A 14,269-nucleotide genomic window follows, 5' to 3' on the forward strand; every position below is an offset into this window, starting at 1 on the left:
GGACAACCTCTTTCCCCATCATCCTTCCATGTTACAGACATCTCTTTTCCCATCATCCTTCCATGGTATGGACATCTCTTTCCCCATCATCCTTCCATGGTATGGACATCTCTTTCCCCATCATCCGTCCATGGTATGGACATCTCTTTCCCCATCATCCTTCCATGGTATGGACATCTCTTTCCCCATCATCCTTCCATGGTATGGACATCTCTTTCCCCATCATCCTTCCATGGTCTGGACATCTCTTTCACCATCATCCTTCCATGGTATGGACATCTCTTTCCCCATCATCCTTCCATGGTATGGACATCTCTTTCCCCATCATCCTTCCATGGTATGGACATCTCTTTCCCCATCATCCTTCCATGGTATGGACATCTCTTTCACCATCATCCTTCCATGGTATGGACATCTCTTTCCCCATCATCCTTCCATGTTATGGACATCTCTTTCCCCATCATCCTTCCATGGTATGGACATCTCTTTCGGTGAAAAAGCAATAAAAACATGTATTGTAGTCATACATGGTTTGTTCTACTGGAAAACTAGGTCAATTGAGTCTGTCTGTGTGCATATGTAAATACTGTAAATACTGTACTCACAGGCATGTGTGTGTGTGTGTGTGTGTGTGTGTGTGTGTGTGTGTGTGTGTGTGTGTGTGTGTGTGTGTGTGTGCGTGTGTGTGTGTGTGTACATGCTTACATCTAGGTCTGTCAGTGTGTGTGTGTGTGTGTGTGTGTGTGTGTGTGTGTGTGTGTGTGTGTATGTGTGTGTGTGTGTGTGTGTGTGTGTGTGTGTGTGTGTGTGTGTACATGCTTACATCTAGGTCTGTCAGTGTGTGTGTGTGTGTGTGTGTGTGTGTGTGTGTGTGTGTGTGTGTGTGTGTGTGTGTGTGTGTGTGTGTGTGTGTGTGTGTGTGTGTGTGTGTGTTAGTGTGTGTGTGTGTATCTTCAGCATCCATGCATGTGTAACCGGTGTGAAATGACTAGCTAGTTAGCGGTGCACACTTGTAGCATTTCAATCATTGACGTCACTTGCTCTGAGACATTGAAGTAGTTGTTTTCCCATGGCTTTTGTGGAGAGAGATAGTTAACAATGCTTTTGTCAATGTGTTCAGAGAGTCCCTGGTTAAAGCCCAGGTTGGGTGGAAGGAGAGAGACGGAAGCAACACGTTACACATGGGATGGGTGTCTGCGTGCAGGAGCAGGCCCGTACCTTTTATTTTCTCTCAGGCTGTCTAAAGCTTCAAAGGCCTTAGTACTCAGACCAGGAAGTGATGACAATTCTGCTTTAAGACAGAGGGGGTGTGGTGGACGAGACGGGACAGGTGTCTACTACCCAGCCCACACATGTTTAGTCATCTGAGAAACACACCTCTCTACGTAGGTGCTGCTACTGAGTCATCCCGGCTTCCTGTTGGTCCTGACTGGGCCACCAAAGACCCTCTACTGCATGCCTGGGCAATTCCAGTCCTCGGGGGTCTGAATGGTGTCACTTTTCCCCCATCCCTAGCAAACACACCTGATTTAAACTAATTGCATTTTTAACTGAAGATCAAGATGAGTTGATTATTGGAGTCAGGTGTGTTAGCAGGGACTGGGGATAAAGTGTGACCCCAATCAGGCCCTGAGGACTGGAGTTGTCCAGACCTGCTCTACTGAGTTCTCCTGACTTCCTGATGGCCACCAAAGACCCTCTATTCCCATCAGGTACTGCAGCTCAGTGACTAAAGAGAAGAATGGGGCATGTTGAGCCATTTTTTACATTCAGCATCACTACGTCAAGTGAAATATAGCTTTCTTTCTAACAAAGATATCTACAGTACATTTATTTTAGGATGTTGTGTATCCCTGCAAATAATCATAATTTATGTAAACATAACAGTTTTGAAAACATAGCTTGGTCTATTGGCATAACGGCGGGTATGGGGTAGGTTGAGCATAGGGACAGAGTAAATTGAGCTGCCTTGGGGTAAGTGAGTAATGGTATCCTGTGACATTGGGGGTGATGGTGCTGGTAGGTCAAAGTTTCATTCATGGAATGGAGTTGTGGTATATTGTATATTTTAAATGTATGCATACATTCAGATATAGATTCTCTCTGTTCAATATCACTTCCCCTTCCATTTGTTGACCAGTTGTCAGGGACAGGGATGTTGTTTTGACGTGCCAATTCATAGACAAGTTCTCTGTGTTTGAGGCGACTAAGCCCATGAGACGGATCTGTGAGACTCCATGTCATCAGATATGAACTCGTGTTCCTCTGCTACTCTATCTTTGCTGCTGTTCCAAAGGACTTCTTCCCTTCGCTCACTTCCTCTCTCAACAACGTCAAGGGGAACTAGACCACTGCTTGTTTTACGTTTGTATACATGGGACATGATGATGTCTGCTCTGTAACAATACAAATGCACTATCTTGAGTTCATATGCATGACATATCGCAAAAATACGATGCATATTATGCATAAAACTGACCAAATGTAATCAACAAAATACAGTCATCATTTGTATGGGTTGTGGTGGCTATTGGCTCAACTTACCCCGAGGCAAACATATAGACTATGTTACTCCACACAGCTACAAGGATGCACTTTCCTGCTAGGTTTAGGACCTCATATTTGAGCCAGTTTTCTACAGCAGGTAAATAATCGTGCTGCAACAGAAAAAGTGAAATATTATGTGAATTATAATTATTGGACATTTTTGCAGCTGTTGATAATTTTTTTGTAAGGGGAAATCAAGTCTGAAATGTACAAGTTTAAATCACAAACTTCAGAAGCCTTTTTAAACCTCAAATACAATACACATCTTAAATGTCCCCGAAGTTCTCCTGAAACAGGGGGATCAAATGAAGATCCGACATCTGTAAAGCAATCTTAAAACTATCTACTTTGGTTGAGATACAAGCATCATGAAACATATTAACACATTCACTTGACTTGGTGAAAATCAGTTTTTTTGGGATCTAACTTGCTTACCACTTTTCCCGTGTGGTGTCGTCCTTCACAGACTCCATGAAATGACAACCTCTTCCTAAATATTTGGTCATGATTAATATGGTTGGATAAAAAAATGTATTAAGTTTCCTATTGGTAATGTGAGAAAGGGAGATATGGATAGTTAAAGAGAGAGACAGAGAGAGAGTGCGTGTGTGTGTGTGTGTGTGTGTGTGTGTGTGTGTGTGTGTGTGTGTGTGTGTGTGTGTGTGTGTGTGTGTGTGTGTGTGTGTGTGTGTGTGTGTGTGTGTGTGTGTGTGTGTGTGTGTGTGTGTGTGTGTGTGTGTGTGTGTGTGTGTGTGTGTGTGTGTGTGTGTGTGTGTGTGTGTGTGTGTGTGTGTGTAAGAAAGAGAGAGAGAGAGGGAGAAAGCCAGAGAGGGAGAGTTTTTGAAAGAGAGGGTGTGTTCTGTGTTCTTGCCCACCTCCACCAACCAATCGACTGTCACTAGCCATCAATGATGCCCTGATGTGACTCGCATCTCAGTATAAAAAGTTGAGCTACACCCTTCAAACCACTTCAGTCATCCCACAGATAGTCCTTGGAAAACAAGCCTCTTGGGAACAGAAGCACAGAGCACAGCGGTACACATTCTCTCATCTCTCCCTCCATGCCTATCTCTGATCTCAGGATGTGGACTCTACTGCTTGGGGTCATTTTGGGACTTCTGGCACCTGTTCAGTCCGACCCTGTTCCTGGTGAGTAACAATGTATTACTGTCCCAGGAAACAAATTAGTGAAACTCTGCTCTTTGGCTCAGTTGGTAGCATATGGTGCTTGCAACGCCAGGGGTTGTGGGTTCAATTCCCATGGCCATCCAAATGTAAAAATGCATGAGAAATTGTGTTCACATTAAACAAGATCGGATACTATTGTTGGTGTAGCTTGTCACAGTCTGACAACCATCCCCATTGTAACAACATACCCAGTAAGCTAAATTACGTTAAAAAGACACCTAGAAGCCTTATTTTCCAGACGTTGAAAAGACATCTATGTTTCACAAGTTTGGACAGCACAGTAGAGTACAGTCCAATGGAGTTTAATTCAGCAGAGTACAGTACAGTCCAATGGAGTTTAATTCAGCATGGTACAGTACAGTCCAATGGAGTTTAATTCAGCAGAGTACAGTACAGTCCAATGGAGTTTAATTCAGCATGGGACAGTACAGTCCAATGGAGTTTAATTCAGCATGGTACAGTACAGTCCAATTTAATTCAGTGCAGTAGATATTTTTTTAACTTTCTTGAACAAAATATCTTTCTCTGAGTCATTGTATTAGTATAAAATAATAGAATAAAAAATATTTGGGAGCATACAATATAGCTCAGTATTTATATTATTTATTTTATACAGTCTTTTTTGGTCATCTTTATCAAGGATGTCAATAATTATGGACCTGACTGTATTTTGTAAAACTGGATTTGAGGAGACATTAATCTGGGTTATTAAAGCATCACCCGCTGGCCATTGGTTGTGTATTAATCTGGGTTATTAAAGCATCACCCACTGGCCACTGGTTGTGTATTAATCTGGGTTATTAAAGCATCCCCAGCTGATCACTGGTTGTGTATTAATCTGGGTTATTAAAGCATCCCCAGCTGATCACTGGTTGTGTATTAATCTGGGTTATTAAAGCATCCCCAGCTGATCACTGGTTGTGTATTAATCTGGGTTATTAAAGCATCCCCAGCTGATCACTGGTTGTGTATTAATCTGGGTTATTAAAGCATCCCCAGCTGATCACTGGTTGTGTATTAATCTGGGTTATTAAAGCATCCCCAGCTGATCACTGGTTGTGTATTAATCTGGGTTATTAAGGCATCACCAGCTGATCACTGGTTGTGTATTAATCTGGGTTATTAAGGCATCCCCAGCTGGCCATTGATTGTGCAGCCAGGTAAAATGGGTCACTGTCTAAGACCTCCTGTTGTATCTGAACACAGGCTTATGGAATTCAAGTAATCCTATCCTCGTCTGATGAGTCTGCACTTTTCTACTTCACCGGAGAGCCTCATCGTGTTTCAAACCTAGCTGTACTCTAGCTCAGTGAATACCAGGGGACCTGTTCTTTACACGTTCAGTGTCTAAGTCCCCCTCCCCCTCCCCACGTAGACAGACACACAGCAGTCTTTGTAGCAATTGCTGAGCTGTTCCAGCAGGTGCATTAATGTGTATATCCTGAATTTCTGTGAAACCAAAGTGCTTTGGGGAGTTTCATACAAGCTTGGGTGAGAAGGGAGAAACCTTATACAGGTAAAACTGTTATTGGACAGGTAGAAACCTCATACAGGTAAAACTGTTACTGGACAGGGAGAAACCTCATACTGGTAAAACTGTTATTGGACAGGTAGAAACCTCATACAGGTAAAACTGTTATTGGACAGGTAGAAACCTCATACAGGTAAAACTGTTATTGGACAGGTAGAAACCTCATACAGGTAAAACTGTTACTGGACAGGGAGAAACCTCATACTGGTAAAACTGTTCACAAGTGTGTTAGAAATGGAGGCCTGAGATTGCTTGACGCACAGGATAATGTATTTGATGTAAAATTTTAAGAACAATGTCAAAGTTAAGAGCAGTTACTTCTCCTTTTGTTTGAAAACAGTATTTAATGACACTCAACATTCAATGAAACAGTTAAGATCCTTCGGAGGATTCAACAAATACCTAACGAAAGTGGTTAAGTTTGGGATTGGGCAACAGTATCCCTGGTTAGCTCCCTAGTACCCCCTCTCCCTTCTGGTGGGGTTCCAATCACCTTTTTGAACTGGAAAGGTCTTGCCTGTGTGGCAACCCAAAAGGTCTTCCAGGCATCTTTACTGCTTAGAGTGTATCCCTGGTTGGCTCCCTAGTACGCCCTCTTGCAGGAATAGGATATATGCACGCCTTATTCACGTGAATGCCTCTGTTGGGGCATAACATTTGGGCACCTCTTCAAAGCCTATCCTAAACTCTTTAGAAGTAGCACTGGTGACTAATTATGGCAACAGAACAGGGAAAAGAGACAAGCCAAGACATTGTTTATTTAAAGACTTGGGTGTGTTGATTTTGCGGTTCAATAAAACCGAATGATTTGATGAAACAGCCTCTGTCAAACACAAAGGCAGACGATTAGTCATCCCAGTTAATAGTTATGTTTCCTGTATGGTTAGTCAGAACACGACAGGTTCACACAGGTACTCCAGGGAGGAGCCTGAAAGGCCACGATACTCCCAGGCCTTCCTTTGTCATGCAAAGACATCAAAGCTCAGTAATTTTCCTCTACTGTAAAGGTCAGGACATGACGTTAGTAGGTAATCATTGAGGTGAGGTCTTTTCTTCTCTTTGTCACAGCCTCAACAGAACTTCCTGCTCTGGCTGCTGGGGATTTTCTTGGGGTAACTTTCAAGTTCTTCAAGAAGCTTGTAGTGGGTCCCCCGGATGCCACCAATGGAACATCCAGCAGTGATGAAACACTGGACCTAGATCATCTGGTGACCCCTGACCCTGTGACATCTGACCCGGAAGACCAGCTGCCCACCTTTGACCCAGAGGAGGGCAGCACAGATGAGACAGAGGGCAGCACTACAGAGGGGAGTATGAAACACCCCACTTCGGGACAAGACGATGAAGGGGAGCTGTTTGAAGCCAACTTTAAACCTAACTTTAACCTCCGCTCCAGTCCAACTCCTCGCCCCAGTCCAACTCCTCGCCCCAGTCAAAGCAACACAGAGGACAATTATGAAAAGTACGACTATGATTCCAGTCCAAGTGAGAGACCTGATTCATCAGAGGAAGATGAAGTGATCCTGGATACCGAAAGCCCCACAGCAGAGTTTGTCCCCACAGCAGAGTTTGTCCCCACAGAAGAGTTTGTCCCCACAGTAGAGTTTGTCCCCACAGCAGAGTTTGTCCCCACAGCAGAGTTTGTCCCCATAGCAGAGTTTGTCCCCACTACAGAGTTTGTCCCCACAGCAGAGTTTGTCCCCACAGAAGAGTTTGTCCCCACAGCAGAGTTTGTCCCCACAGTAGAGTTTGTCCCCACTGCAGAGTTTGTCCCCACAGCAGAGTTTGTCCCCACAGCAGAGTTTAACCCCACCACTGATTTTCCGATGGATTTGGAAGATGTTAACGCAATCCTTGACCCTAACCCCAGCCCCAGTCCTCATCCAACTCATGATGCTAGCACCACAACAGAGAAAGAGGAGTTGGAGGACGATATATTCAGACCAAACTTTGTCCCCAGCCCTAGTCGTGTACCGGATCCCAGCCCCAGCCATAGTCCCATCTCAGAGTTTGAAGAAGAAGACCTGTTACCTCTTAGCCTTGATCCAAGCTTTAGTACCACCTCCAGACCAAGCCAAAGTTCAGGGACCAGCCATACACCTCGTTCTAACCTAACCAGTATGACAGGCTTGGAGGAAGCCGTGGCTGCAAAGATGAATACAGAGCTGGCCTTCACCTCAACCACCAGTTCTGCCGCACCTACAACAGTCAGGATGAATTCAGACATTGAAGGGTCAGGGTCGGGATTCCTGCCTCAGAGTAGCACCACAGTAGCAGCCCCTGCTGGTGAGGAGGACCAAACATACAACTCCCTAGTCGATAAGCCATTCATTGAAACAGAGACAAGAATTCAAGGCACCAATAGGCTTGCTCTACCAAGGGAGGAACCGGCAGTGGATACCTCTACAGGTACAGTACTGTTTATCCAGGAGAAGTGTACCAATATTCTGTCCCTTCAAAGTTCTTGTGTTCATAATGGGTGTGGCATTCAGAGTTGAGATCCTTGTACTTTACTCATACTTCTGAGTAAATCATTCATTGATGTCAATGGAAGGCTTGCACAAAGATATTGGCTTGTCAAGTCTGAATACGTCCCATTGTATCTGTTAGCAGAGTGGGCTAGGGCATGTCCATTGTATCTGTTAGCAGAGTGGGCTAGGGCATGTCCATTGTATCTGTTAGCAGAGTGGGCTAGGGCATGTCCATTGTATCTGTTAGCAGAGTGGGCTAGGGCATGTCCATTGTATCTGTTAGCAGAGTGGGCTAGGGCATGTCCATTGTATCTGTTAGCAGAGTGGGCTAGGGCATGTCCATTGTATCTGTTAGCAGAGTGGGCTAGGGCATGTCCATTGTCGTAATAGTCAGCTCTCTGGCAGGTCTATATACCTGCTCTAATGAGAACAGAACTTTTTTGTTAGTACTGAACACATCTCTTTGAGTGTAAATTGTAGTTAATCTATCTCTATTTCCACAGTTCTTCATGATGCAGCTGCTGTAAAACCAACCCCATCCAGACAACATGATTCATATACATCAGGTCAGTTCCTGAATCATACATGCCCAACTAACAAGATATGCTACTGATACACGAGGGAACGTTCTGCTCCTTTTTGCAGTTTAAATTTGAAGACAATGTTTTGTGAACATACTAGAGGACCCAGTAGACACGGTCACTTCCACTCACTGTCTGCTTTGTCTTCTTCTTCTCCTCCTCCAGGTTGGTTGATCATCGTTGCCTTCGTCGCGGGCGTGGCGGTCTTGGTCGTAATCTGTGTTGCCATAGGTACCAGAGACAGGTAAAATCCACCACTTTCAAACCCATCCCGGAAAATATGTTCATGAAATTGAAACACGTTGTCACTTAGTTACAAACCATGGAATTAAACCATGTCAAATCATCTTGCAGGTGGAATGCACCGGCCCAGGCATCTGAGAAGAAGGGCTCAGGAGATGAGAAGGCGGAGCGGGAAATGGAGAGGTTTCTGTCTAAAGAGAGGCCAAGGGAAAACGTCCACGCTGGAGAGTACACTGTTATACTTCTGGAGGACCTCCCAGAGAAAGAGCCGCTGCACTGAGACGGGCCGAGGAGATGCAGAACGGGGACAAAATAGGAACAACTGACACCTGAGAAATAGAATGGAACGGGTCTCCCCATTCTAGTCATTTTTGGCATAATAGGTGGCATACTGGGTGGCATAATGGGTGCCATTATGGGTGACATAATGGGTGGCATAATGGGTGGCATTATGGGTGGCATAATGGGTGGCATAATGGGTGGCATTATGGGTGGCATAATGGGTGGACCCCCCCATTCTTGACACACACGGGAAACTGTTGAGTGTGAAAAACCCAGCAGCGTTGTAGTTCTTGACACAAACGGGTGCACCTGGCACCTACCCCGTTCAAAGGCACTTAAATCTTTTGTCTTGCCCATTCACCCTCTGAATGGCACACATACACAATCCATGTCTCAATTGTCTCAAAGCACAATCCAGTCTCCTCCCCTTCTTCTACACTGATTGAAGTGAATTTAACAAGTGACATCAATAAGGGATCATGGCTTTCACCTGGATTCACCTTGTCAGTCTATGTCATGGAAAGATTTCTCACAGCAGGAAAATAATCCTGCAGCAACTGGAAATGTGAATTAATGTGTGGATTATAATTAATGGACATTTTTGTAGGGGTTGATAATGCATTTTTGTAGTTACAGCAAATCAAGTGTGACATTTTTAAGTGGAAATTACAAACTTTAGAACTCTTTTTAAACCTTGAATAACTACAAGTTTGCACCGGGTGATCAAATGAAGACCCTACATCTGTAGCTAGTGATAGCAAATTCTATGACTATGAATGGAGACGTTCTAGTGGGGGACACGTCTGTGGCGTGTGAGTTTGAACTGTCCCTTTGACCTTTGCTATCCCAGATAAGTCAGGTTGATAAACACCTGTACCGATGGGCAATGGATAAACACCTTGCTATATCTCTGTTGACATTATGTATATTATCAAAGTTGCAAACACTGTCAGAACCATAGAAAGAAAAGAAAAACAAGGTCATACTGAATTTCTAATTCTCACTCACCGACCAGTGTTGTTGTTGTTGTTATTGTTGTTGTTGTTGTGATTGTTGTTCGTGGTGTTGTTATTGTTGTTGTTGTTATTGTTGTTGTTTTTGTTGTTCTTGTTGTTGTTATTGTTATTGTTTCGATATTGCACTATTTTTTTATCAACAAATCTTATTTGTGTACATGTTTTTGATCATCCTGTAAAAAAAAATACAGAACCCATACAGAATATAAATGAATGTCTTTCTGGATGTTTCATAGTGACACGTACACTCAGGGACTCACATAAGTGCTACACAGCCAGAATAAGTCAAGTATAGTAGAAAGTCTTAATACCCACCTACTTAGAGCCCAGCTTTTCACTACATTTCCACTGGGTGTAAAATCCTGCTGACTTGTGGCATTACGTATTGTTCAGATGAATGCCGGTATGTGAGTTATAGTAAGTATAATATACTTTATACTTCATATGTATTCGTTTTAAACACTCAAGTGTTCTTCTAGTGTTAGACAGTTGTATGATTCTCAGTGCATAGCTACTGCTGTAGTATAATGGATGCATTTTTAAACCATTACAACACTTCATTAGTCAGCTACACTAAATGGTTACCAAATGTAGTTTCTCCCTTCTATTTCCACGTCTGTTCATATAAAGTGTACTTCAGATCATTTTAAACTATGAACTGACTACAACTACTGGGGTTTAAATACAACAACTACTACCATGCTTTGCTACTCTGGGACCATAAGTCATGAAAGACACAATCAGTTTTTCATTTTTCATTTCAACATTTATTGGTTTCCATAATTATATGTACACAAGAAGTAGTAAAACACTTTACCACACTTTTAGTCCATTTGTCTGACAGAGAAAATTATATTTTTACATTTTAGACAAATTAAATTCATACGTTCTTTAGTTCACTCATACACAGTCAACATCAGACAGATTCTAGAATCACACAGTCACACAGTCAACATCAGACAGATTCTAGAATCACACATTCACACAGTCAACATCAGACAGATTCTAGAATCACACATTCACACAGTCAACATCAGACAGATTCTAGAATGACACATTCACACAGTCAACATCAGACAGATTCTAGAATCACACATTCACACAGTCAACATTAGACAGATTCTAGAATCACACATTTACACAGTCAACATTAGACAGATTCTAGAATGACACATTCACACAGTCAACATCAGACAGATTCTAGAATGACACATTCACACAGTCAACATCAGACAGATTCTAGAATCACACATTCACACAGTCAACATTAGACAGATTCTAGAATCACACATTCACACAGTCAACATTAGACAGATTCTAGAATCACACATTCACACAGTCAACATCAGACAGATTCTAGAATGACACATTCACACAGTCAACATCAGACAGATTCTAGAATCACACATTCACACAGTCAACATCAGACAGATTCTAGAATCACACATTCACACAGTCAACATTAGACAGATTCTAGAATCACACATTCACACAGTCAACATTAGACAGATTCTAGAATCACACATTCACACAGTCAACATCAGACAGATTCTAGAATCACACATTCACACAGTCAACATCAGACAGATTCTAGAATCACACATTCACACAGTCAACATCAGACAGATTCTAGAATCACACATTCACACAGTCAACATCAGACAGATTCTAGAATCACACATTCACACAGTCAACATCAGACAGATTCTAGAATCACACATTCACACAGTCAACATCAGACAGATTCTAGAATCACACATTCACACAGTCAACATCAGAAAGATTCTAGAACCACACATTCAAACAGTCAACATTAGACAGATTCTAAAATCACACATTCACACAGTCAGCATCAGACAGATTCTAGAATCACACATTCACACAGTCAACATCAGACAGATTACAATGAGGAAAAATGTTCCAACACGTTCTTGGACCCATATGTGCATTGAATCAAAATCAAGGATAGAAAATAGACAGAAGAAGAATGGTCTAAATGTACATTTAAACAGGTATTCATAGAAAAATAAAAACATTTAAAGTGAATTTATGAAGCACTGATATTTGACAGTGTTAAGCTATGTCTGGACAAGACTCAAGAGCATTTTGCATAGGTGCATAGGTTGCCTGAATTTCTTTTGCCTGAACCTGATATTCAGCTAACGTACATACATACAGTAGCTGCCAGCACCAAAGCTCTTTTGATGCCTGCCCCTGTTGTCTTGATAACCTGATATTCAGCTAACGTACATACATACAGTAGCTGCCAGCACCAAAGCTCTTTTGATGCCTGCCCCTGTCGTCTTGATAACCTGATATTCAGCTAACGTACATACATACAGTAGCTGCCAGCACCAAAGCTCTTTTGATGCCTGCCCCTGTCGTCTTGATAACCTGATATTCAGCTAACGTACATACATACAGTAGCTGCCAGGACCAAAGCTCTTTTGATGCCTGCCCCTGTCGTCTTGATTCCACTCTGAGAAAGCTACACCCTTAATTGGACTTTTCCCTCTTATCTTGTCAACCTAATAACAAAAGTAACAACAATACTGTAAAACAAACAATAAAATAACACCAGCCAGACCATATTGGTGAAAAATACAGCATTTTTTCTCTTCTTTTTGTCTCTCTTTCCAGGCCCATTGTCTGGATCCTTCTGTGTACGCATTAAGAGTATTCACATCTGTCTCCCCGAACAACACCAAACAACTACATGTGTATGTTAGAAAGGTAATATATCTGTGAGACTAGTAGACCACGACCCAAAGTAAAAGGACAAACAACGTAGCTCTACATTTGCATATGGTTTTCCTATCGTTATAGAAACCCTGAGCAGAACATTTGTTTAGGATTCACTACAAAACGTTTGACCTAAATATCTACCTGGATCTAGTATATGTTATACTGACAAAGTGCAAGGAGGCACTTTGAACATGGAGGTGTAAGATAACCCTGCTCTTCAACAGGTTCCGTCTAGAGTGTTTCTGAGACCCAGTACTGCTGTAAAGATCACTTCCCTATTGAGATACTACCCAGCATCCACTGCAAGGTCATGGTCTTGTTGTTATATAACCTTACTGGTCCAGGTACAGAGGTTTGTACAGTGCAGTGCAGTGCTGTGTAATTGCAAGCTACCTTTGCGGTCTTTGTATTTAGCATGTTGATACGACATACATTAGAAGAAGTGTCTGAAACAGAACTTTATAAAGGTAGGACCGGCCTTCCTTTTTTTCAGAGTCTCAAATTAGCATGCTGGAGATGGAGCTGGACTTTCAAATCCAAATTGAAGGGCAAATTTTCTGTTGATATGGATTATTTGACTGTAATTAACATTGTCGTAATCATCACGCTGACTGACTGAGTAGATTGCGGTTGACAAGGGAAGGTTGTCGTTTAGCATAGAAATACAAACACACAAAGCACTGACTTTCAGAGCCGACCGGTTTACAAGACTATATTCCCTCTACCATCTCTCTACCATCTCTTACTCTCCCTCTACCATCTCTCTTACTCTCTCTCTACAATCTCTTACTCTCTCTCTACCATCTCTTACTCTCGCTCTCTACCATCTCTTACTCTCGCTCTCTACCATCTCTTACTCTCTCTCTACCATCTCCTACTCTCTCTCTCTACCATCTCTTACTCTCTCTCTACCATCTCCTACTCTCTCTCTATCATCTCCTACTCTCTCTCTATCATCTCTTACTCTCTCTCTACCATCTCTTACTCTCTCTCTACCATCTCATACTCTCTCTCTACCATCTCTGACTCTCTCTCTACCATCTCCTACTCTCTCTCTACCATCTCTTACTCTCTCTCTACCATCTCTGACTCTCTCTCTACCATCTCTTACTCTCTCTCTACCATCTCCTACTCTCTCTCTACCATCTCTTACTCTCTCTCTACCATTGCCTACTCTCTCTCTACCATCTCTTACCCTCTCTCTCTACCATCGCCTACTCTCTCTACCATCTCCTACTCTCTCTACCATCTCTTACTCTCTCTACCATCTCTTACTCTCTTTCTCTACCATCTCCTACTCTCTCTTTACCATCTCTTACTCTCTCTCTTTACCATCTCTTACTCTCTCTCACTACCATCTCTTACTCTCTCTCTACCATCTCTTACTCTCTCTCTACCATCTCTTACTCTCTCTCTACCATCTCTTACTATGTCTTTTGTTCTCTCTTTCTCTTTCTCACTCTTTCTTTGACACACACATTCACACACACTCGAATGCACGTATACGTTATATACAGACACACAAAACCATATAGAATATATTGATTGTTGGTGTGTTTGTCCTCTTACAGCCAGGGGAAGGAACACATTCAATCCTCTTCCTGCCTCTGCACATGTCTTGTTAATGCTGTCCATATGCACCTTGCGTCGTTGGCTGTCTATAAA

The 14,269-nt window shown here is 42.5% G+C and overlaps 1 protein-coding gene across 1 annotated transcript; it reads left to right on the forward strand.

Moving 5' to 3' along the window:
* Window positions 1–1,985: 1,985 nt before the first annotated feature.
* Window positions 1,986–9,899, forward strand: LOC129846615 (cell surface glycoprotein 1-like). Its single transcript, XM_055914568.1, has 6 exons — window positions 1,986–2,019; window positions 2,141–2,227; window positions 6,335–7,675; window positions 8,241–8,303; window positions 8,484–8,562; window positions 8,673–9,899. Exons 1-6 carry the CDS (start codon window positions 1,986–1,988, stop codon window positions 8,839–8,841), a joined length of 1,773 nt encoding a protein of 590 aa, XP_055770543.1. The 3' UTR covers window positions 8,842–9,899.
* Window positions 9,900–14,269: the final 4,370 nt, after the last annotated feature.

The sequence above is a fragment of the Salvelinus fontinalis genome, unplaced genomic scaffold, assembly GCF_029448725.1.
Source record: "Salvelinus fontinalis isolate EN_2023a unplaced genomic scaffold, ASM2944872v1 scaffold_0602, whole genome shotgun sequence".
NCBI classification, from domain to species: Eukaryota; Metazoa; Chordata; class Actinopteri; order Salmoniformes; family Salmonidae; genus Salvelinus; species Salvelinus fontinalis.

Bases quoted from the DNA above. Each gene is read 5' to 3' on its own strand.
- LOC129846615 (XM_055914568.1), top strand. From the start codon at position 1,986: ATGGTATCCTGTGACATTGGGGGTGATGGTGCTG. The intron at 7,676-8,240 runs GTACAGTACTGT...CTATTTCCACAG, and splicing joins GGCAGTGGATACCTCTACAG to TTCTTCATGATGCAGCTGCT. The intron at 8,304-8,483 runs GTCAGTTCCTGA...CTCCTCCTCCAG, and splicing joins ACATGATTCATATACATCAG to GTTGGTTGATCATCGTTGCC.